Source organism: Mycteria americana, chromosome Z (genome assembly GCF_035582795.1).
Source record: "Mycteria americana isolate JAX WOST 10 ecotype Jacksonville Zoo and Gardens chromosome Z, USCA_MyAme_1.0, whole genome shotgun sequence".
Lineage (NCBI taxonomy): Eukaryota > Metazoa > Chordata > Aves > Ciconiiformes > Ciconiidae > Mycteria > Mycteria americana.
This window is the reverse complement of record NC_134396.1, coordinates 37,636,109-37,658,496: the sequence shown is the minus strand read 5'-3', so window position 1 is coordinate 37,658,496 and position 22,388 is coordinate 37,636,109. Positions and strand designations below refer to the sequence as shown.

General features: G+C 37.7%; 1 protein-coding gene across 2 annotated transcripts in view; it reads left to right on the top strand.

Annotated features, from left to right (window-relative positions):
- TUT7 (terminal uridylyl transferase 7) overlaps nucleotides 1-22,388 on the top strand; it is a 36,252-nt gene that overhangs the window by 937 nt on the left and 12,927 nt on the right. For both annotated transcript variants that reach the window (XM_075488580.1, XM_075488577.1), the window contains exons 2-17: nucleotides 1,272-1,798; nucleotides 5,956-6,131; nucleotides 6,702-6,818; nucleotides 7,837-8,014; nucleotides 8,462-8,550; nucleotides 10,186-10,237; nucleotides 12,022-12,091; nucleotides 12,967-13,093; nucleotides 13,845-13,964; nucleotides 14,970-15,101; nucleotides 15,845-16,025; nucleotides 18,268-19,412; nucleotides 19,538-19,688; nucleotides 20,386-20,472; nucleotides 21,319-21,419; nucleotides 21,955-22,012. In XM_075488580.1, the coding sequence (XP_075344695.1) occupies nucleotides 1,303-1,798; nucleotides 5,956-6,131; nucleotides 6,702-6,818; nucleotides 7,837-8,014; nucleotides 8,462-8,550; nucleotides 10,186-10,237; nucleotides 12,022-12,091; nucleotides 12,967-13,093; nucleotides 13,845-13,964; nucleotides 14,970-15,101; nucleotides 15,845-16,025; nucleotides 18,268-19,412; nucleotides 19,538-19,688; nucleotides 20,386-20,472; nucleotides 21,319-21,419; nucleotides 21,955-22,012 (3,280 nt within the window). In that variant the 5' untranslated portion in view covers nucleotides 1,272-1,302. The remainder of the gene's footprint in view (nucleotides 1-1,271; nucleotides 1,799-5,955; nucleotides 6,132-6,701; nucleotides 6,819-7,836; nucleotides 8,015-8,461; nucleotides 8,551-10,185; nucleotides 10,238-12,021; nucleotides 12,092-12,966; nucleotides 13,094-13,844; nucleotides 13,965-14,969; nucleotides 15,102-15,844; nucleotides 16,026-18,267; nucleotides 19,413-19,537; nucleotides 19,689-20,385; nucleotides 20,473-21,318; nucleotides 21,420-21,954; nucleotides 22,013-22,388) is intronic.

The window sequence follows — 22,388 nt, the reverse complement described above, 5'->3', positions numbered from 1 at the left end:
GTGCATTTGAAACTTTTCTTTCAGCTCTTACGTGGAATAGCTGCATCTCCACAGCCGTGCATAACCGGCTATGAATTCAGGTCTTTAGGACAGGAATCCTACTTGTTTTGTCACTCATGTAAGAGCAGAAAACCTCTTCTGCTTAAGAGGAGGATAAACACTAAAAGCCTCAAGCCTATAGAAGGCAGACACTGAGATGCCCAAGAGTGCCTTTGGGACCTGCAGAACTTAAAAAAACATTTAAGAAAATCAGGTACCCTGCTCCCATTGTAAAGGCAACGGAAGGGCATTTCCTGCTGTTTAGGTGCTTCTTGTAAATGCCCTACAGCCTTCTCTGCATCCTTAAGCACATACATATCTTTCAAAAGAGAAAACCTTTTTTGTTTGGTTGTATGTGGTCATACTTACATCATACAATATTCACTGTCGATGTGGCCCACTGCTGCTTACATGTGTTTAGCCAGTCTCTCCCAGGTAACTCCCCCTTTCACAATTCATGCAGATTTATGCTAACATTGGAGTTATAGCTCCCTGGAAATCTTTTATAACAAGAACATGGACGTGGCCAAGTGTATGGGGGGGAGAGAGCAAATTGGTAGCCCAGATGTTTTAGAGAATACTAAAATAATATGAAATGTGAGTGCTTAATACCCGGTAATGTGAGACCTCAGAATGCTGGTCTAGGTAAAATGTGCAGAGTGCACTGGGCAGTGCAGCATTGTTTCTTAATCATTGTATCACATTTGCCTGGCAGATGGATTGCTACTCAACTTCTGCATCTCTCTCTCCTCTGATCACAGTTTTCACTCTTCACAAGGTGAACAGTGTCTACTGCGGGGAAAGAAAAATATTCAGATGATGTAGAATGGCTTTGGGGCCATCCTCGTTATTGCCTCCTACATATTCTACATGCTACAAAGTTCCTTCAGTCATTCTTTCAAAGCTTTCCTGTACGGAGCTGAGACTGATGTGGACTTTTAAAAGTAGTTACCTGTCCTAAAGGCATCTAGACCTTAATGCCCAAAAAAGCCATAGGCTGTCTCTGCATTTTGTGAACCAGCCATAGGTGTTAGACATTTTAAGAGGAGAAAGCTGAGTTCTGAACTGCCTTTTGTTTGGTTGGAGCAAATTTTGCTTTCTACCAAGACTTGCTTGCCTTGATGGTATTACAGAGCCAGGGCTTTGGTTGTTGAGATTTCCATAACAAATAATAACCAGTGTTTGTCTCTTGATTAATTTTAAAATACAGCTTTTAACTTTTTAATTCCTAGGTGGTAATCACTAGATTGAACAGCAATAACCATGGGGGATGCTGCAAAACCTTGCTTTGCCAAACAAAATAAAGAACAGGAAATTTCAGCTCAAGAAGAATTAAACGGAAGTCCTGTACAGAAAGACTACCGAGTCATGGATGAATATGGAAATGGCCATAGCAATAAAGTAGATACCAGCCTGCAAAAGAAAAAGGGAACACCAGGTCATTATGGAAGCAGTCCCAGGCGAGGGCCATGTAGTGTTTTGAGTAGCCCAAATTCACTTAAAAACACAACTTATGGTCAAGGGTCAAAGTTAAATGATACACAAAGAGACCAAATGAAGAAGTGGGTATCTGATGACCACCTTGGTACATCTGACAACTGGAGAGAGCACAGATCTGTTGCCTCGATTCCTGTGCATAACAGGACAAGAAAGGACTCTTCTCATGAGGTTGAAGGTACTGGAAACAGAAATGTACGACGACAACTTCAGGAAGACTTAATGAGTGAAGATGTGCCAGACATGCAGGAAGGAAGCTCTGGTAATCAACATGTTTGTTTTTACACAGCTATCCAGTAAAGTGGCTTCTGTGTGTGTTACTGAAAAGCAAAATTTCAAGTTTCACTGCAAAAATAATTTTTGTTCTGTCATATGTTGTGAACTGTTGACTGTACTATACTGCAGCACTTTAAACATTGTTACAGCGAATGATATGGAACTTGTTTTATAAATTGTGTTGTCTTTGTAAGTTAGTTTATAAGTGGTAGGAGGAAGCAGATGGCAGCATCTGTGTAGTGTCCCTGTTTGCAGTTTTCCAGGTACAATTTGATTGAATCTGTCAATGCTGATAAGGGATGTTTCAGTTAAGTTGATACAGTGTAAGATTTTGGAGCTACTGATGAGGTCTATAACAACATATGTACTGAAATGCAAGAAAGAACAGGCTAAGGGAGGATAAAGTTATCAATATCGTAAGATCTTCATTGAGTCTGAGTACCAGAAGGAAGTGTAACAGAAAGAGGAAGCTTTAAAGAGAATGTAGTTAGACAAAATAAGAAAGACTAAGGCACAGATGAGGTGCTGCTAACATGGAACAACTGCCTGTTAGCAAGACATCTGTCTTCTTTTAGTTAAGACTGGGCGGCAAAGACAGTATTGATCTGCCCCCCTGCTGAGAAGGAAAGCTATTGCTGGTTGATACCAGTAAGTCCAGGAATTAAATGTCCTTTCCCTTGATACTAGCTGTCACTAAAAAGATAAACTGTCAGCAGGTGCCCAGTGTCTCTCATTGTTAGAAGTAAGTTGCACACTTAAGCTCAACCTCAGATGAGGAGAGAGCAGAGTGGAATGCTTTCGCAAGTTTGTTCTCAAATTTGCTGGGTCTAATGAACTTTGTTCTGTGAAACTTCAGGAACTCACTGAAGTAGATTTTTGGAACCACCGGCAATCATACCTGAGAGCTTATTCAGGAGAAGTGAGCTACTGGCATATAGGAAAGGGCAAGCGTCTCTTAAAAGTGGAAGTAAAAAAAAAAAACGGTACGCAACTTTAACCTTGGGAATCCGTTCTGGAACAAATAATGTAACCTACTATTGACAAGTATTTGAAAGGTAACAAAGATAAAAGTAGCAGTAAACATGAATTCGTCATGAAAAAAGTATGCCAAGTCCTTCTAATTTATTTCTCTAAAATGGTGATAGTTCCCTGTGGACGTGGGAGAAGCAGTTAGTAGATACTGCTAGTACTAGTACTGCAGTACTTTAGACACTCTTACATGACAGTCCTGTAAGTAAACTAGGGGAAATTTCTCTAGATGAAATTACTACAAGAGACTTGCAGAACTAATTAGATAACTATACTCAGAAAATACTTACCAAAGATTTTGTCAAAATAATAGGAAGCATTGAGCAAGCACCTATGAGGATTCTATTCTGTTCGATGTTTATTACACTATTCTGATGATGAATGAAGACGGCATGCTTATTGATTGTGTGCTTTTAAATTTGAATATGCTGTGGAGATGGTAGGAGCTGAATGTGGAAAAGCAGGAAGGTCAGTTAAAATAACTGCGCAGTTGGAGAAATGACCTACATACAGGATGAAACACAATAGAAATATGTGCAAATGCCATTGTCTAAGTAGGAATGTCAACTGTACAAATAAAGTAGGAAAAGTTATTATAAGTATTTTTTTTAGAGAAGAATCTGAAATCATAGTGAATCAGAAGATGATAATGAGTAGTCAGTGTCATGGTGTTGTGAGGCATGAAAACAGACTCACAGCCTGAAGTATTCCTTTTTCTGTAAGTCTTTGGTAAACTTGGTTGCAGTACTCTGTCCAGCTTTGGCACCCCACTTGAATGAATAAAATGGAAACAGTCCAAAGAAGAGCAAGAAGAATGCCAGGGCACATAGAGAACAGAAACCACACAATCTGTAAACGATCCCCAATCTTTCTGCAAAAGGAAAGGGTAGAGAGGCATGATAGCAGTCTTCAGCTGTCTAAAAAGGTATTAAAAAGCTGATGTAGTAATCTGGCTCGCATCTTTCCAATAGATGGGACACAAAGCAATGGGCCTAAAATTGAGCAAGAAAGGTTCAGATGAGGAATAAAAGGGATGTATCTAATGGTAAACCTCGTGAAGTACTGGAGAGGTTGTCTGGGCAGCTCACGGAGGATGTACCTGAAAGCCTTTAAGAACAGGTTAGGTGAGCATTGCTCAGGATTGACAAAGTTCATTTCATCCTGCTGCGAAGCACAGGCACGGCATAGCTCACCTCTTGAGGTCCCTTCAAAAGCTCTAACTCTCTGTCAAGTAGGAAACAATTACTAAAAATGTTTCTTTTAGCATTTCCTTTTACTGGAAATTTTTTATGCAGTTGTCCCTTTCCTTTACCTTCATGTCTTTTTATTGTAGCTCATAAGGAAGGAGTTTACGAAATCTCTTGAGGCACTGATTTTTCTGCAGGAGCTTTAACTTTAACTTGCCTTTGGTACTTTATTTAGTCATTAACCTATAATTAAATTGTCACTACTGTAACTACCAAAAATTAGAAGTATTTATTTACCTTGTAATTTTTTAAGTTACTTAGTGATTACAGAAATAGTTTGTAAGTAGGTAGTTGTCACACGCTTTCCTGCAAAGTTGTTCATTTAATACACATTTTTCTCCAAGTTATGTCTACGCTGATCACTAAAAATGTAGTCAAACAACTGTGGCGGGTCTGAGGAGTTTGAGCAGGAGAGTCAGTATGGAAAATGGATGTCTAAAGTTCAGAGACTCTGATTTCTCTTTCTGCTCCTTGGAGCTTCCTTTGGAGTACTGTCCCTGCAACCTATTAAACCTTAGTTCTTTTTATTCCAGCATAAACTTGTGCTGCTGCTGAAAGAAATGTTATTACCATTCTTGTCCTGTTCCTTTTTACAGCACTAGCACATGCATGCTGCTCAGTGAACTGAATCAAACAATGGTTGAAAATACACAACCAGGTTGCTTCCTTTTTGCCAGTTATTAGAGACAAAAATTGTGGTTGCAGGAAAGAAACTTTGTAAATGTATTTGGTAAAGCAGTTGTGTTTTATCTTTTTTTTTTTTTTTTTTAATTGTTACAAATTAAAACCTTATGCTATGATAAGGGTTTTGGAGTCTAAGGAAGTTACATAAACTTCCTCAGAAGCAGGGAGCTTTAGAAATTCCATGCATCTGGACATCCTGTATAGCTGTTCAAGTGAAAGGTAAGATGTGATCTAAAGTCATGTGTGAAAATCTGGCCTGTGTATATTCATTCCTGAGATTACTTTTACAGGTACCAATTCCTGCTTCAAATTGATGACAAAGTTTGCTTAAAAGTAGAAGTGGTATTTACATTAATTTGTTCCAGAACTTTTGCTGTAAACATAACAGGCTTTCTAAGCATGTTTATTCTGTCAGTTGCATAGCTTTATTAAGCAATGTGTGCAAATACTTAGCAAGTAGTTATTTATTGACTTATGTAGCCAATAGAGGTTATTATTTTTTTTTTCACTGGTCTGTTTAATAATGTGAAGGCAATACTGATCCATACACTGGTTTAACTGAAAGGCAAGTGACATTAACAGACAGTTATTACTGGTGATAATAATTGCTGTATGTCAGCAAAGCCATGGCAGTGCTATATCATAGTGCTGTTAGCTCTTACAAATCTTTCAGATTGGCCTATGCTCACTAATTGTGATATTCACTGTGATATTTGTAGTGGTCTATGGGTCAGTTCATTTTCTAACTTGTTTGTCTACCTAAGCCTGACTAGGCATCCTGAAATCTTTGGATATATTCTACCTTTTCATTATAATGACATACAGGTATGTCTCAACTAGGCAGTGAAATCTATTGCATTTAGTTTTATTTTTCTGCAAGTTTTAACAAAGCTATCTAAATAAGGTTAGATAGCTTAACAAAACTATCTAAATAAGAAGGACTTCAATGGGACAAATTAGTGGTTTTTAGTAGTTCAGAACAAAGGTACTATAGGTTATAACACAAATATACACTCTTGCTATTATCAGACTTGCACAGAACAGATTATGAAACAATGCAGGGTAGGTGGTATGTATCTTCTTGGACGTGCACATAAGTAGAAGAGTAATTAATGAAAAAAACAAAATGTTGTGTGGTACTCTGAAGTTATTTGACATATTTGCTCTCATAACTCTTTATAAGAAATGAAGAAGCTTAGGAAACCAAGAAGATCAAGAAGAACTAGAAAAGATGAGTATGATCAAGATGAAGTGGATGGTCCAGTCATAGACGAATCTGTGCTGTCGGCAAAAGAACTTCTAGGGTTGCAACAAGCTGAAGAACGATTGAAGCGAGACTGCGTTTACAGGCTGAAGAAGGTGCCAGTGTCTTTACTTGTATAGTCCTCTCCTATTTTTTTGTCTGTAAATACAATATAGGGGCTACACTTTGAGCAATTTCTCTGACTGTAGCTAGAAAGTCCAGTTACAGAATTGATGTAACGTACAAAAAGGGTGCTGTTAATGAATTATCAAGAGAAGGCAGGTTGTCCTTTGTATTTTTACTATAATAAATCTTGGTTTGGCAGCAATTTAAGCACAAAAAATGGCTGCTTCTTTAGTTCATTAATTAACATTGGATCACTAGATGCTGGGGCAGTGGATCAGAAAAGTTTTATTGTATGTTTGTTCATTTAATATATTCTTCCATGGGTATTGGGTATTTTCCACTGTAAAAGACAAGGTGTTGGGTTTGATTGACCCAGTACCACCATTCTTCTGGCATTATATTTGATATGCAAACTTTTTCACTGTAAAAATTGAGTTAGGAAAGCTAAAGTGAGTATTTCTGGACTTCAGAGTTACAGTCATTCAACTTAGCAAGGGTACTGAATGAAATGAAGGTAATATCTTTCTATATTTTAGGGTTTTTTGCTATCTTTATTTTAGCAACCTCGAAGCTACCCATCAGCAAAATACACCTGCAAATTGTGTGATGTTTTGATTGAGTCGGTGGCTTTTGCCCATAAGCACATTAAAGAGAAGAGACACAAGAAAAGCCTAAAGGTGAGTTAAGGACAAGAAAAAGTCTAAAATGCAGATTTATGAAACTGTCCTCACCCTACTAATGGCAATGAAACTGCACTGCTTCTAAAATCATTCTGCATTTCTTTTTTACTTTGTTTGAATCTTCTTAAAAACTATTACTTAGTGATACTGGTAAAAAGAGTAAACCTGGGATCTGGACTGCGGTCTGCCTTCAGCTTTGGAATTTAATTTGTACTTTTTCATGCCTATTATTATTAAAAGAAGTCGTCATTTAAAGTATAACTCAGTAATATCTTGTTACTGGTGATTGAAGTATAATAAAAAAGCTGTACCAACTGACTCTTCTGTTTTGCTGTTCTATAATTCTGGTAGACTAGTTATGTGTATTCTTCTTAGTGTATATTTCATTGGCATATTTCAGCAATGAAGAGTTTTGATCAAGTCCAGAGCAATGAGGAGTAGCAATAAGCAAATATAGTTGGTATGGCAGGATTGGAAATTATAACCTATATGGCAGGATGAAGATTTCAATTCAGAAATACTGTAAATTAAATTAAAAACTTGTGGAGTATTACAGACTTGTTTATATGTAAAGGAAATGGATTCGTTTTGAACATAAACATCAGAATAACTTCCTGCATAACCTCAATTTTCCTTCCTATTTTTTTAGTTAAATATCTTCTGTTCCTTCTGCTTTCTCAGCTTGAAGTGGGCAAAAATATTTGTCTTCTGCAGGTTTTCTATTTCTTCCTCTTTAACTCCTACCCTTTCCTACTTCATTGATGATGAAAGAATTGGTGACTTTTTTTAATGTTCCAAATACATGTATATATACCTCTGCACATTACTGAAGCCTACTGGAATATCGAATAATTTTTACCTGTCACAGTTTCTCTCTTGATGTTCTTGCTTCCAGTTACCTCCATTATTTGGAAAACCTGTGGTGGTATTACTTGGGATGAGTTGCAGGCATTTATTCTAGTACATTAAGCAACTCAAGAAAATCATTAAAATGTCACTATTATTATCTTTAAAGGAAAAGCAAGAAGAACAGCTGCTGACCGCTCTGCCTCCTCCAACACCTTCCCAGATACAAGCTATTGGTGTTGCTATTGAAAATGTGGTGCAGGAGTTTGGCTTAACTAACGAAGATCTAGAAGAAAGGCTCGAGATTAAAACAGTGATGGAAAACTTACTGCGTCAAAAATTGCCAGGTATTATTTGCGATTTGTTTTAAATGGCAACTTTTTTTAAAAAAAGGAAAACAACAGCTTATAAAGTGAAAACTTAGTTAAAAACCTTGGCTAGCTCAATTCTAAAACAGTATATTTAGTTACTAGTCTGTTGAATGACCTGATGTGGCAATATAACCCTGTATCAGAATTAAATTACAATGGTGCTCATGACCCAAACAGACCTGTAATAAAAAGTGAAGATGAACAGGACGTGGGGGGCATTTGACCTTCATGATAAGCCTTTATTAGCAACAGCATGGAAGGCCAGATTTACTAATACAGTTCTGTGCTGTTGGAAGACCCTTCTTCATTTCCTGTGGCTATCAAAACTAGATGTAGGTTTAAGATCTCCTGATAATGCCATAAAGTAGCTACAGACTTAGAACTGGATATAGAGTAAATGCAATATAATTCTTTTTGTTGCAGAGTGCTCATTAAGATTGTATGGCTCCTCCTGTAGCAGATTTGGTTTCAAAACTTCAGACATAAACATAGATATCCAGTTTCCTGCCACTGTAAGTAAGGCCATTTTATTAAGTATGTCTAAGTGGTTTTGAATGTTTGCACCTTTATGTAAATTATAGTTTAAATATAACTCAGTGTGGTAGTAGCACTTTTTATGAAAATGCATCGGGTAAAACAGCTACCACATTAAAATAGTCGTAAAATAACATTCCTAGCTTCGTATACCAGTAATGGTCAGGCAGTATAATATAGCTTTGTGTTCTATCAAATCTTCCTTCTGAAAAACTGAAAACAATTAAAAATCTGTACTCCTAGCAGTCCTATGAGACAGATCATTATTTATCTTCTCTTACAGCTGGATTAAATGGCACTTCTGTGATCTTGTTTCTGTACTGATATATGCACATCAGAGTTTTTGATTGCTAGGTTACTTTTGAGCCATGAAACCATCTTGCATCATTTACATGTGAAGTAATTTAGTATTGATTTGTCATGCTAGTTGTTTCTATACATCTTCATGCTTGAACAAAGAAAAGAAATTGAGGACTGTGGAAAGCTTATGATTCCATACTTAAACTTATTCCTGCTGTAGTTCATTTGGCAGTCTCATAGTTAAAATTTAGCATTTCCTCTAGGAAACAAAGATGGAAATGTTGTAGGGAAAAAGAATGATCCAAGCATCCTGGCTTGTATCAGAAATAGTGTGGCCAGCAGGAGTAGGGAAGTGATCGTGCCCCTGTACTGGGCACTGGTGAAGCCGTACGTCGAATGCTGTGTTCAGTTTTGGGCCCCCCACTACAAGAGAGACATTGAGGTGCTGGAGCGTGTGCAGAGAAGGGCAACGAAGCTGGTGAAGGGTCTGGAGCACAAGTCTTATGAGGAGCGGCTGTGGGAACTGGGGCTGTTTAGCCTGGAGAAAAGGAGGCTGAGGGGAGACCTTATCGCTCTCTACAACTGCCTGACAGGAGGTCGTAGAGAGGTGGGGGTTGGTCTCTTCTCCCAGGTAACAAGTGATAGGACGAGAGGAAATGGCCTCAAGTTGTGCCAGGGGAGGTTTAGATTGGATATTAGGAAATTTTACTTCACCGAACGGGTTATCAAGCATTGGAACAGGCTGCCCAGGGATGAGTATTTAAAAGACGTATTTAAAAGACGTTTGGATGAGGTGCTTATGGACATGGTGTAGTGGTGGTCTTGGTAGTGTTAGGTTTATGGTTGGACTTGATGATCTTAAAGGTCTTTTCCGACCTATACGATTCTGTGATTCTGTGAAGTTCATAAAGTGCATATAATTTTAAAAAACTAGGATTCCAATCTTTCCTGTGAGGTAGATCCACTATGTCAGAAGGCAATCATATTTAAGCACACTGAAATAGTATTTCTGTTGGTGTTTTTTTTCCACAACTAAGTCTTTGATAGAGGTAAAAACAGCTTTACTTACAATTACTCCAGGTTAATTTTTTTTTTCTTCAGAATCAGCAGAGTTCATGTTCTTTTTGGTACAATTTAGCGATAACCAAGGAGTAAGAGCAGTTTTTGCTCAATTGCTGTTATTTTATTTCCTTCTTGCTGCCCTCTCTGGAAGAAAAACAGAAGTGGCCTATGGGCAATATTTTAAAATTTTTTTGAGTTGTGGGAAAACACCTTTTTGACAGCTATGAAAACAGCTTTACTTTTATTGACAGATGACTCAACCAGATGTTCTCTTACTTGTGCAAGAAAGTCTCCAGAACAGTGGTAAGAAAAAATTGCTGCCTTCTCAATTCTGTTAAACTACTACTGCTTAGTATTGTTGAATTCCACCTCTGTTGAACAGGTAGACCACATGCTATTCTTTTTTTAGGAAGATGTGAAAAATACTGCAGAAAATAATACATTGGCAGAAGTGCCTTTGGTTTGGTATTCAGTTTAATGACTATTGAAGTCCCTTTGTTTGTGTTGATATGAGAAATTCCTAGTGGGAGGTTTTCTTCTACATTATAAGTGAAGATGTCATTAAACTTAAGGTAGACTGTTCTGCCTTTCTTTCCCCAGACTGCTCTACTAACCGTGTATAGTACAGAAAGTAGCCTAGGCTGCTCTTAATATGCGATCAGAAACTTGATAACATACTTTCAGACTGTGGTCTCTTTTCCTATAACTATGTGCATATGCCTGTTAGTGCAGTGAGGCCATGTACGAATGACTGCATATAGACACTTTTTTTTTTTTTTTAGGTAGTGAATACAACTCTATGCACTAATATAGGCAAGTAAAGCTTAAGATCTTAAAAAAAAAATGCATTTTCTCAAACCAATTCGAGCATATGCAAGCAAAAAATGAAAAGATGGGAAAGAAACTCTGTCCTTTTAAATGAGGATCACGAAAAGTAGCTTTAGTACTTTCTTACCTTGCTTTATGCCCACAGTTGGGAAATCAGACCTTATGGTTACAAACATGTTTATTAAATATGCATATATTTACTGACCTAGATTTTTCTCCACCCCCACGCCCCATTGTATGTGCATCTTCTTGTCTGGTCAAATGACCATGATAGTCTTTGAGAATGGGGTTATTGTTCAACCAGACTGGAGGAATGATGACCCAGATCCCATAAGAAGGTAGGATCTCAAATGTGTTTTGAAAGCAGGGAATATTTGCATTAACATCTTGTGCAAGGCCTTTTTCTATGAGTCAGAAGATACAGGGACAGAGCACTAGGCAATTGAGGTACCCCAGTGGCAAAAGCAAGATGTTTTTCAAAGAAGTCGGGTGTCCAAATGGCTGGGTAACATGAATAAAACCTTGTCCTTTCAGAATTTTTGAGCTGGGTATCTAAAATTGTTTCATAGTTTCCTCTCTGTCTGGCCCAGTGAAACAGTCAGGCATCAAAAATAAGCCCAGTTTGGATCAATAAATTCCACTTGGAGAAAGAACTGCAGTGGCATCTGTACTTCTTTAGTGTTAAGATAAAAATGTAGCTGAATTGTATTTGGAAACCTAAGTAAAGAATAAGAGGAAAAGAAAAAAAGTAAGCATAGCAAGAAGACACTACATCATGTCAGTAAGCCTGTTTTGTTCTGTGCTTACATAGAGCATTTCTAGATTACCAGGGAAAATAAACTTGGATATTTTCTTTCTGTCTAGTACTGACCTAACGCTCTGGTTTTCATCTTTCACATTAACATTGTTTTACAGATGTCATTGGTCTGTCTGTATGCCTGGATTACTGAAGCCAGTACTTAACCAAAAGATACCTGCTTAATTATACCTACTGTGTATATGAATTTTGAAAAGTTCCTTTTTTTTTTCGAGTATTTTCATAACAGTGCTTATCATAGAGTATAGACCATACTCTTCCCATTACATATGAAAAACTTTCCTTAAAAGAGTGACAGGATTAATCTATCAGATTGTCTCAAAATTAGTCATTTTATTAAGAAGTTGAGGTTCTAACTGTACTCTTCCAGTTGCATCTAGTTCAACATATTTTTTTGTCAACACCATGCTTAACATGGCTTCTTTTTCTTTCTTCCCCCTAGAATCTTTTATGGAAGTTGATGCAGATTTCCATGCTAGAATACCAGTGGTGGTGTGCAGAGAAAAGCAAAGGTCTCAGTTGTCACTTTGTGTGTTCTAATAGTATATAGCAATGTAAATTATATGTACCAACATCTGAAAAATGACGTTTCTGTACTAAATTATTACAGTTCCATGGATCTTGAAACACAAACTAACACTCAATGGGCAAGTCATTCCTAGCCTAGAATAAGAGGGTAAGGGTTGTTCTGTCCTCAGCTGTGTATTTCCCAATCCCTTCAACCATTACGGCTTCCAGCATGTACCCTTACCCTTCCATTTGGGATAACTGCTTAAGCAGAAACTTTCCTTCCTTATAGGTAATGTAGATACCATATTAAATTATGGATTTCTGTAAGGGCAAGATCAGCTTGCTGAGCTTCACTAGTATTTTGAGAACAAGTGAAAGACATTTTATTTTGCCCATTTAATGGATATCACTTAAGATTCATGAAACATTCTGTAAACAGCTACTGATACAGAAATATTACCAGTTATTTGCTGCTACCTTCATCTTTCACTGTTTGAAAATGTTTCTTGTGCTGTGGAAACAGCATAGAAACTGTTTTCTGATGGGTGTGGTATGGGAAGATGTTTTTGATTCGTGAAGGCAATTAGTACTGTAATTTTTTTTAGTTTGGTGAATTAATATCAATAGAGACAAATACTTAAATTTGAATTGTATTTGAAAACACTTTTACAGAAAATTATAATGCATATATTTTCAACCTAACCATAAATCAAATTGGTTTTCCATGCTATGTTCAATGTAGATACCCTGTCTTTGAGAAGCTGTTAGGTCTTTCCTTACAGCCTTCTGTTACACTGTTTTGTGAGATGTCATCTGACCTATGGCTGTTCTTACAAAACCTCCAAGATCTTTTACTTTGTTTCTTTTTGGGTTTTAGTGGCCTTATTTGTAAAGTGAGTGCAGGGAATGAGAATGCTTGTTTAACAACAAACCATTTGGCTACACTTGGAAAACTGGAACCTACTGTAGTACCTTTAGTGATTGCCTTCAGGTACTGGGCAAAGGTAAGGGTCATTTGTATTCCCCCATCTGTGAATAAATATTGAATGAACATTGATTATTATGCTGGTAAGACTGTAGGTATGGTTTAGAAAACAGTTGTTGAAACTGTCTTTAGAAAAAGAGTTGGAAAAAGGATATTTAAATTTTTTATAAATTGTAAATTTTATAAATGATATAACTATCATTTGTGTGTTATAATGTTCTGCTAAATTTCGAAGTGGAATTTTAAGCTTCAGCCAGTGGCATGCAGACTGTAAGTATCCTGCTCTGTTACCAAACGAGTCAGGGGAATATATATGAAATGGAATTACCTGTTTCCTGTAATTTTAACACATCATGAAAAAACTGAAAGAAAAAGCTGCTTGTTTCCATATGTAGATGAAAATTTTCTTGTGAATTAAAATAAATTGTTCCAAAACTTTGTGTGCCTGCAATTAAAATATGATTTAAGAAAAACATTGAAAAACTTTTGGCTTGTACTATATCTACGTAAAATGAGTCACCATTTTTGCAAAGGTGCTGTATGCTGTCTGTTTTGCCACTCTGCATCCTATGGCTCTTACACTGAAAATATTATGGTAATAACATAACTCCAGTAAATACGCAGGCCTTGAGAACAAAGTCCATCCCACAAGAGGTGAAAGATGTCTGAGTTTCTGTCAGTATTTAATGTGACAGACTTCTGAACAGTAATTAAAAGAATATTTTTCATGGTATCACTTGAAACTTTGACTGCACCATTTATTTTTACAGTTGTGCTGTGTTGATCATCCTGAAGAGGGAGGCTTGTCACCTTATGTGTTCGCTTTAATGGTTATTTTCTTTCTACAACAGAGGAAAGAGCCTTTTCTACCTGTCTATTTGGGATCATGGGTATGTGTATTAATACACTGAATAATATGAATGAGAGGAGCAATCACGTGTGGTGTGTAACCCGTCAGCTTCTTGCTGTTCTGAGCAAGCCATAAGCCAGCCATTTCTGCAGGAATTCAGAAAGAATGTGAATTCAGCCAGACTACACCTAACTTTTGTATGCTTGGCTGTAAGGATGCAATTCACAGTCCTAGTCATTGAATTAAGTGCTCTGTTGCCCCTTTTGTGAGTAAGGAGAGCTGGGCATTGAATAATGCACTTCATAACCTACTTCCTCATTTGTTCAGCCTTTCTGCCAGACTCTTGAGAACTTTGAATTTACATAGCTACATCCCAAGACAGTGTCTTGGATTTTGACATCTAATTCTTCAAAATGTAGACCACAGTTGGGGAGCACACCAGTGTGATACCTGCCCCGAGGGATCAGACTAGGGCTTTAGAGCATGTATTTCTTGGGTTTAGAAGCTGAAATGCATCTTAACATCAGGAGCTGTATTATGGACACAAATCCAGAATCCAGTTCTCCAGGACACCATTCAGGTGTTACATTCATGGCACCCATTTTTGTTCTTAGTCACCTGTTATATTTAGTGTGCATGTTCCAGTTTCCATAACCAATTGCATGGGCCTTGCAGTTAACTATTTCCTTCAGTACATGACTGATTGATTCCCAAAGCCTCTCCACTCTCTGCACTGAATGAGAGAAAAGTCCTATAGTATACAGCCATATAATTAAAAAATACATATTTATGCTTGTGTAATGTGCAAAGACAAGGTTCTATGACATATGGATACCCTTCCAAGAGCACTGAACTCTTGAGTGCTTTTTGTAGAGAAGTATAAGGAGAAGAGAGAAGCAGATTGGGGCATATTCTAGGCCTGGAACAGCTATTTTTAAACTACGTTCTGTTTTAATTTGGCTTACAGCTGGGGGGGGGGGGGGGGGGGGGAGATTTAAAGTTCACGTGATGTTTAGCTGTATGTTTCTTTTTCTATTTCCTTTAGATTGGAGGATTTTCATTAAACAAATTAACTAATTTTCATCTGAGAGAAGTCGAGAATGATGCTGTGGTTTGGGAGCATAACCCCATTGATGATTCTGATTTGCCACAAGAAACTTCCCCTAGAAGGGGCAAGGTCTGAACCATGTAATTTACTTCTGTAGTAGTCCAGCAGTCATTGCTGTTCTTGAAAAAAGAACCATCTTCTATTTTTGTTTTGTGTTTATGTTGCAAAACCACAAGCTGAACTAAGAGATTGCATAACTGCTTGATACCATACTTACTATGCTTACTTCTTGGTGCTAAGATGCTAGCAGGAAACTAGGTGTTATTTCAAGCTCTTTGATAAGACCCTAGGTTTTAATCTGTCAGGGGAGAATACAGTTTATAGAGTTGAAGCAATTTTATCTCAGAATTAGGTTAAGCATATGAAAAATACTTCCTCTTAACTATTCTTACAAATTATTTATTTTATAACAACTTTGCAAGAAACGGTATCATTATATGATTGCACGTTTTGACAGTTAACAGTTCAGGCTTTGCTAAAAAATAGGCTATATAATCCATTCTGTCCAATTAGATTAGATGTGATATTTTCTTGGAAATTTATTAATTATGGCAAAAGCACTTAAACAAGCAGTTGTTATTAATCATTGATGCTATTCTTTATCATTGCTGCAGTCTTTCACTTCGAAGTTTTATAATCTAAGTTTATACTATCTCTTCCAATTTTTTAATTGCAGTTTTTATTGCAATTGCAGGAGTAGAGAAGTAACTATAAATTTTGTAATATTACATTACAGATTAAATACAAGGAAGTGTAACAGCTAAACACCTGTGCATTAAATATTATTTAAGCTTTTCTTCTGTAATTGACAGGTTCCCTTAGTATTTGGTTCAGAACAGCAGTGTTCAGCACCTGCTGGTCAGCTCTGGGTAGAAATGCTTCGTTTCTATGCCTTGGAGTTCAATATGGCTGATTTGGTTATTAGCATACGACTCAAAGAAACAGTGTCTCGTGAATCAAAGGACTGGCCTAAAAAGCGCATTGCTGTGGAAGGTATATATAGCCACAAACTTTAAAGAACTGTTACTTTAATTTTCTAGGGTACTGTCTTGGCTATTGACATTGTGTGTAATAACTTAGAATTTTTCAATACTAGACTGTGATTCCCAATAATATAGTAGAATATGTTTTGGAAAAAAACAATTTAAGTAATATTTCTCTTGGGTATTTTTTTCAACATTATCAAAAGCAATTAAGTGGACTTAAAAATTGTATTCAGCACAATTCATAGATCATAGAGTCATAGAATGGTTTGGGTTGGAAGCAGCCTTAAAGATCATGTAGTTCCAACCCCCCTGCCATCGTCAGGGACACCTTCCACTAGACCGGGTTGCTCAAAGCCCCATCCAACCTGGCCTTCCGGGCATGGGGCATCCACAGCTTCTCTGGGCAACCTGTTCCAGTGCCTCACCACCCTCATAGTGAAGAATTTCTTCCTTATATCTAATCTAAATCTACCCTCTTTCAGTTTAAAGCCATTAACTCTTGTCCTATCACTATATGCCCTTGTAAAAAGTCCCTCTCCAGCTTTCTTCTAGGCCCCCTTCAGGTGCTGGAAGGCTGCTATGAGGTCTCCCTGGAGCCTTCTCTTCTCCAGGCTAAACAATCCCAACTCTCTCAGCCTGTTCTCATTGGGGAGGTGCTCCAGCCCCCTGATCGTCTTCATGGCCCTCCTGGACCCAATCCAACAGGTCCATGTCTTTCTTATGTTGGGGCCCCCAGAGCTGAACACAATACTGCAGGTGGGGTCTCACAAGAGGGGAGTAGAGGGGGAGAATCACCTCCCTCGACCTGCTGGCCACACTTCTTTTGATGCAGCCTAGCACTGGCTTTCTGGGCTGTGAGTGCACATTGCTGGGTCATAGTCAGTTTTTCATCTAATACCCCCAAGTCCTTCTCCACAGAGCTGCTCTCGATTCACTCATTGCCCAGCCTGTATACATGTTTGAGTTTGCCCCAACGCAGTTCCAGGACCTTGTGCTTGGCCTTGTTGAACTTCATAAGGCTCGCATGGGCCCACCTCTCAAGCCTGTCAAGGTCCCTCTGGATGTCATCCCCTCTCTCTAGAGTATCAACCACACCACTTGGCTTGCTGTCATCTGCAAACCTGGTGAGGGTGCACTCAATCCCACTGTCCATGTCCCCAGCAAAGATGTTAAATGATACTGGTCCCAATACAGACCCCTGAGGGACACCACACATCACAGGTCTCCACACAGGCATTGAGCCATTGACTGCAACTCTTTGAGTGGGACCATCCAGCCAGTTCCTTATCCACTGAGTGGTCCAGCCATCAAATCCATGTGTCTCCAATTTAGAGACATGGATGTTGTGCAGGACAGTGCCAAATGCTTTGCACAAGTCCAGGTAGATGATGTCAGTCGCTCTTCCCTTACCCACCAATGCTGTAACCCCGTTGTAGAAGGCCACCAAATTTGTCAGGCACGATTTGCCCTCAGTGAAGCCATGTTGGCTGTCACCTATCACCTTCTTATTTTCCATGTGCCTTAGCATAGTTTTCAGGAGGATCTGCTCCATGATCTTGCTGGGCACAGAGGTGAGACTGACTGGCCTATAGTTCCACAAGTTTTCCTTTTTTCCCTTTTAAAAATGAAGGTTATGTTTCCCCTTTTCCAGACAGTGTGAACTTTACCAGACTGCCATGACTTCTGAAATATGATGGATAGTGGCTTAGCAGCTTCATCCGCCAGTTTCCTCAGGACCTACGGATGCATCTCATCAGGTCCCATGGACTTGTGCATCTTCAGGTTCCTTAGATGGTCTCAAACATGATCTTCTCCTAGAGTGGGTGGTTCTTCATTCTCCCAGTCTCTGCCTTTGCCTTCTGCGACTTGGGCGGTATAGCTTGAGCACTTTCTGGTGAAGACTGAGGCAAAAAAGTCATTGAATACCTCAGCCTTCTCCATATCCCAGGTAACCAGGTCTCCCGTTTCCTTCTGGAGAGGGACCACATTTTCCCTAGTCTTCCTTTTATCACTGACGTACCTATAGAAGCTTTTCTTGTTGCCCTTGACGTCCCTGGCCAGTGTTAATTCTATCCGGACTTTAGCTTTCCTAACCTGATCCCTGGCTGCTCAGACAACTTCTTAGATCTTATGTCCCTACACAATGTTTTAGAGTAACAGTAGCATATCCAAATTTTGTAAGGATGTAAGTTTCTTTTTTTAAAAAAAGTTAACTGCTGCACTGTCGGCACACTTCTTCTTTCTACTAGACCCCTATTCAGTCAAAAGGAATGTGGCAAGAACTCTGAACAGCCAGCTGGTGTATGAGTATATTCTTCACTGTCTGAGAGCAACTTACAAGTATTTTGCTTTGCCTCACAAAAAAAGTGCAAAATGGAGGAAAAAATCCTCTCCAAATGCCAATGAGGAGAAATCCCAAATGCTGGACGATGGGAAAGATGTTATAAGGCATGAAGATTCTGAGTTGCAAAACTTGGATGGTAGAACAAACACAGCTGTAGTGGAAGAGCGCATAACAGAGACTACAGGTACACCCCAGGCACATAGAATTGATCCTTCAAAGCTGTGTGATGGCTCAGAAAGCTTCACAGAAGAAGAACTGGCTGATGATACCAGTCATTTGGGAATTTCCCATGAAGATTCAGACTGTATAATTGAGGAAATTATTTCTGGAGATAATGAGGATTTTAAACCAAGTTGTGAAGAGACAGAGAGTGGAAATGAAGAGGAAGAAGAGGAGGAAGAGGAAGAACATGAACAACAAAAAAGAAGATGGAATAATATCTTGACTGCTGAGCAGGGAGTAGATGAAGACAGTGATAGCGGAGATCTCCCTGTTACAGTGAATGAGCATGATACAGAGACATGTAGTACTTCAGACTTAGAAGGTTTTCAAAATGTTGCCCTTACAGAGAGTGATGAGTTTGGCTTAGAATGCAGTGGTATAATGGATGACAACATTGACATTGATGAGGAGAGCACTGAAGGTACTGATGAAATTGATGAATCCCCCCCAAAATTCCTATCTTCAGCACAGAGTCATATATCCCAAATTATTAACTCAGATGATGAGGAGGAAGAGGAGGAAGAGCCAAGTCTTCTAAACCAGAGAGAGTGTGGTGTTATCCAAAGAGCTGGAGATGAACTAGATAACATATACACTGGATCTGGAGATGATGATGCAGTGTCAGAGGAAGAAGATGATTTTTCCATCCCCAGTAAATATGAGGACAGACACTTTGAAGAAAATGTGGAGGAACCTCTGAGGATCAATTTGAGTCAAGAGGATCTTACTGAGAAGGGAAGCCTTTTTGAAGAGAACACATCAATAGAACAGTGTTTAGAATCTGAACTCTTTTATGAATTCAGTAAACCAGCTTTTACAAAGGGCAAGGTAAGCAAGCTGTATCAGAACATAAACATATTGCTTATGTTCTATTATCAGTTATATGAAAGTGTTGCTCAAATTCATTAAAGCATTATAGTTTTTAAAACCAATCTTGCTTTCTGTTCACGCAGTCTCCTACGGTAGTATGTAGCTTGTGCAAACGGGAAGGTCATTTAAAGAGGGATTGTCCAGAAGACTTCAAGAAAATTGAGCTTGACCCACTGCCAGCACTGACACCCAAATTTTCAGTTATTCTAGATCAAGTTTGTGTCCAATGTTACAGTAAGTTTTTTCCTTTGAATATTGTTGTGCGGTGGAAAAAGAACTGCAGAAAACAATGAAATAACCACAGGCTAATGGTGTTATAAAGGGGGATGGTTTATTTGCAACACTGCATCCAACTCTCTTAGATACAATTCTAAGATTTGTAGGGGCTTTAACAGGACTACTAAGTAGTTTGTGTCTAGAGAAACACAAAATGTTTAGGTTTATCTTCCACACATGGGCTGTCTGATTACTCATTTAGGCATCTTAATATAATTTCTAAGAGTTTAATTTGGGGTGAGTTTTTTGACTGATGCTTTTAATTTCTATCTACTTTGAATTTTGTTACTGTTCCTTAACTTGTGGGTTTTAGTAAACAGACCTCAGTGTTCTAGAAAAAATGGAGTCAAAATACTGTTTTGTAACACTTCTCCACTTTTGTTCTTTTCAGAGTGACCCAGCTTTCCTCCTTTCTCTCTCGCCATTTCTGACCAGACAAAATGCATTATTTGTCTAATTAATGTTTTTCTTTGAACAGGTATTTCTCTTCTACTTCATCCTTGCTTTCTTTCCTTCACATGTGAATCTTCTCTTGCTTTTTCTTTTCCCACCCTGCTGTAAACCCCTTACTTTTTTCATTTGAATCTTTGCTGTTAATTCTTTCTGCAGATCAGTTTGCCTGAATAGTTGTCCTTTTTTTTTTTTTTTTTTTAAGATGATTTTGCTCCAAATATTGTAGAGGATCAGGCTCGGGAACATATAAGACAAAACTTGGAAGACTTCATTAGACAGGATTTCCCAGGTAATTAGGCAGTTCTAGCTTTATATTTATACTTTGTGTTCATATTTGAGTGTTTTCCAACAAAACATATCGTATCAGCATAATAAACACTTTACCTATATTATTGCTCAGCATTGCTTTACTTCATTACATTAATTTCCATTTTAAGTCTTTTAAGGCCTTGGTTTAAGTCTTTTTTGACCTAGACATATATAGAACACATTAGTAGGAAGGAACAATGGCAAGTTAAGGAGGAAACAATCAAAGCAGCAGTGGAACAGGTTTATAATTGTTGTTTTAGCCTTAGTCATTAGCCAGGCTTCTTGTTGTTGTATCTGCTCTTACAAACAACAAGCTTTTTGTAGTCCTTCCTACTGAAACTTAACTGGTTTTGGAATATTTTAAAATACAGGCACAACATCTGACCTATCTGTGGAACTCAGCTTTTTTATTTTTTTGTTTGTTTCTGGAGTTCTTACCTGGAATTCAGTTCATAGTCTTTTAAAATTAGCAAAAGATTTTTTTGGCTGGAGCCTGGTATGTGAAGAGATTAAGTCCCTTATCCTGAAAAATCTCTGTAGAGAGCAGTCTTACATATTTTATCAAATTTCAGCTTGGACCTGCATGCTGATGATTTGATTATTGGAAAACCTAACTTGTGTCTGGATCTGTCAGGCTGCTCATTTGAACCAATAAAAGCAGAGATTCTTTCCTCATCAGCAAAGTTGATAAGAAAATAAGTTTTGATGTACCATAGAAAGATACTTAGTGTTTTCATGCTGTATTAAGACATGCAGTGGTTTGAAGCTATATACAATTTGAGATTCTGTGTCAATATGTGGTTATAACCCATCACATCTCTTACAGGAACCAAGCTGAATTTGTTTGGCTCCTCAAAAAATGGCTTTGGTTTCAAACAAAGTGACCTTGATATCTGTATGACGATGAATGGGCTGGAAACTGCTGAGGTAGTTTGAAAATATTTTTTTTTTTTTAATAAATGCAAAATTTCATGGTTATATTGTGTATATAGTGGAATAAATTTATTTATTTTATAAAAGCTTTTCAGATTAAAAGAAAACACAAATTGGTGCCACAAAGGCAGGTTATTTTCTGGAGTTTTGCTGTTGGTCTAGGCATGAATTTAAGACCTACTCTCAGTAGTCACTTTTCTTCTGAATTCTGCACTACCATTACTTCTAGCATTAGCTGTGCAGATATAAAAAATGTGCTTTGTAGCATAAACAACTAGAATGGGAGACAGTGGAATAGGACATCAATCTCCTTTCATGCCTAATATAAACTTTTAATAAGCCTATGTTAAGATACTATCTCATGTTGATTTTACAAATGTGATTTTGAAACAATTTCTGGTATTCACATAATTCTGTATAATATGAAACTCTAAATTATACAGCTTTAAGCTTAATGGCAAGTAATGAAAGGTTTGCCTAAAATACTTGTAGCAGATCCAACTTTCAACTATTTTTCTTAATGTCTTAGGGACTTGATTGCATCAGAATCATTGAAGATTTAGCAAAAGTTCTCAAGAAACAGTCAGGTAACTTTCTTGAAAATTAAAATAAGTGGTTCTGTTTATGTGACTTCAGTTGCTGTAGTGAGAATGTTCTGGGGCACTGTAGATGAAAATCATTAAGATAAAACTATATTGAAGAGCTTAATGGTAGTAAGAGTTGTGAACATTTGGATTTATTTTTGTTTGCACACATAGGTCTATGAGGTTATAAAGTTATAGGACCACATCTGAATTGGACAGATAGTATATTTATAACCTGCATGCACAAGAACAAACCTTAAGTTAAAAATTGAGGCTTCAAGTTAGTAGTTACGTTGTATTTGTATGTTCAGTGCCTAATAAGTTAATAGTATAACGGTAGGCTGATACAAGTTTGCAATGGTAATTCTGTTTTTTTCTA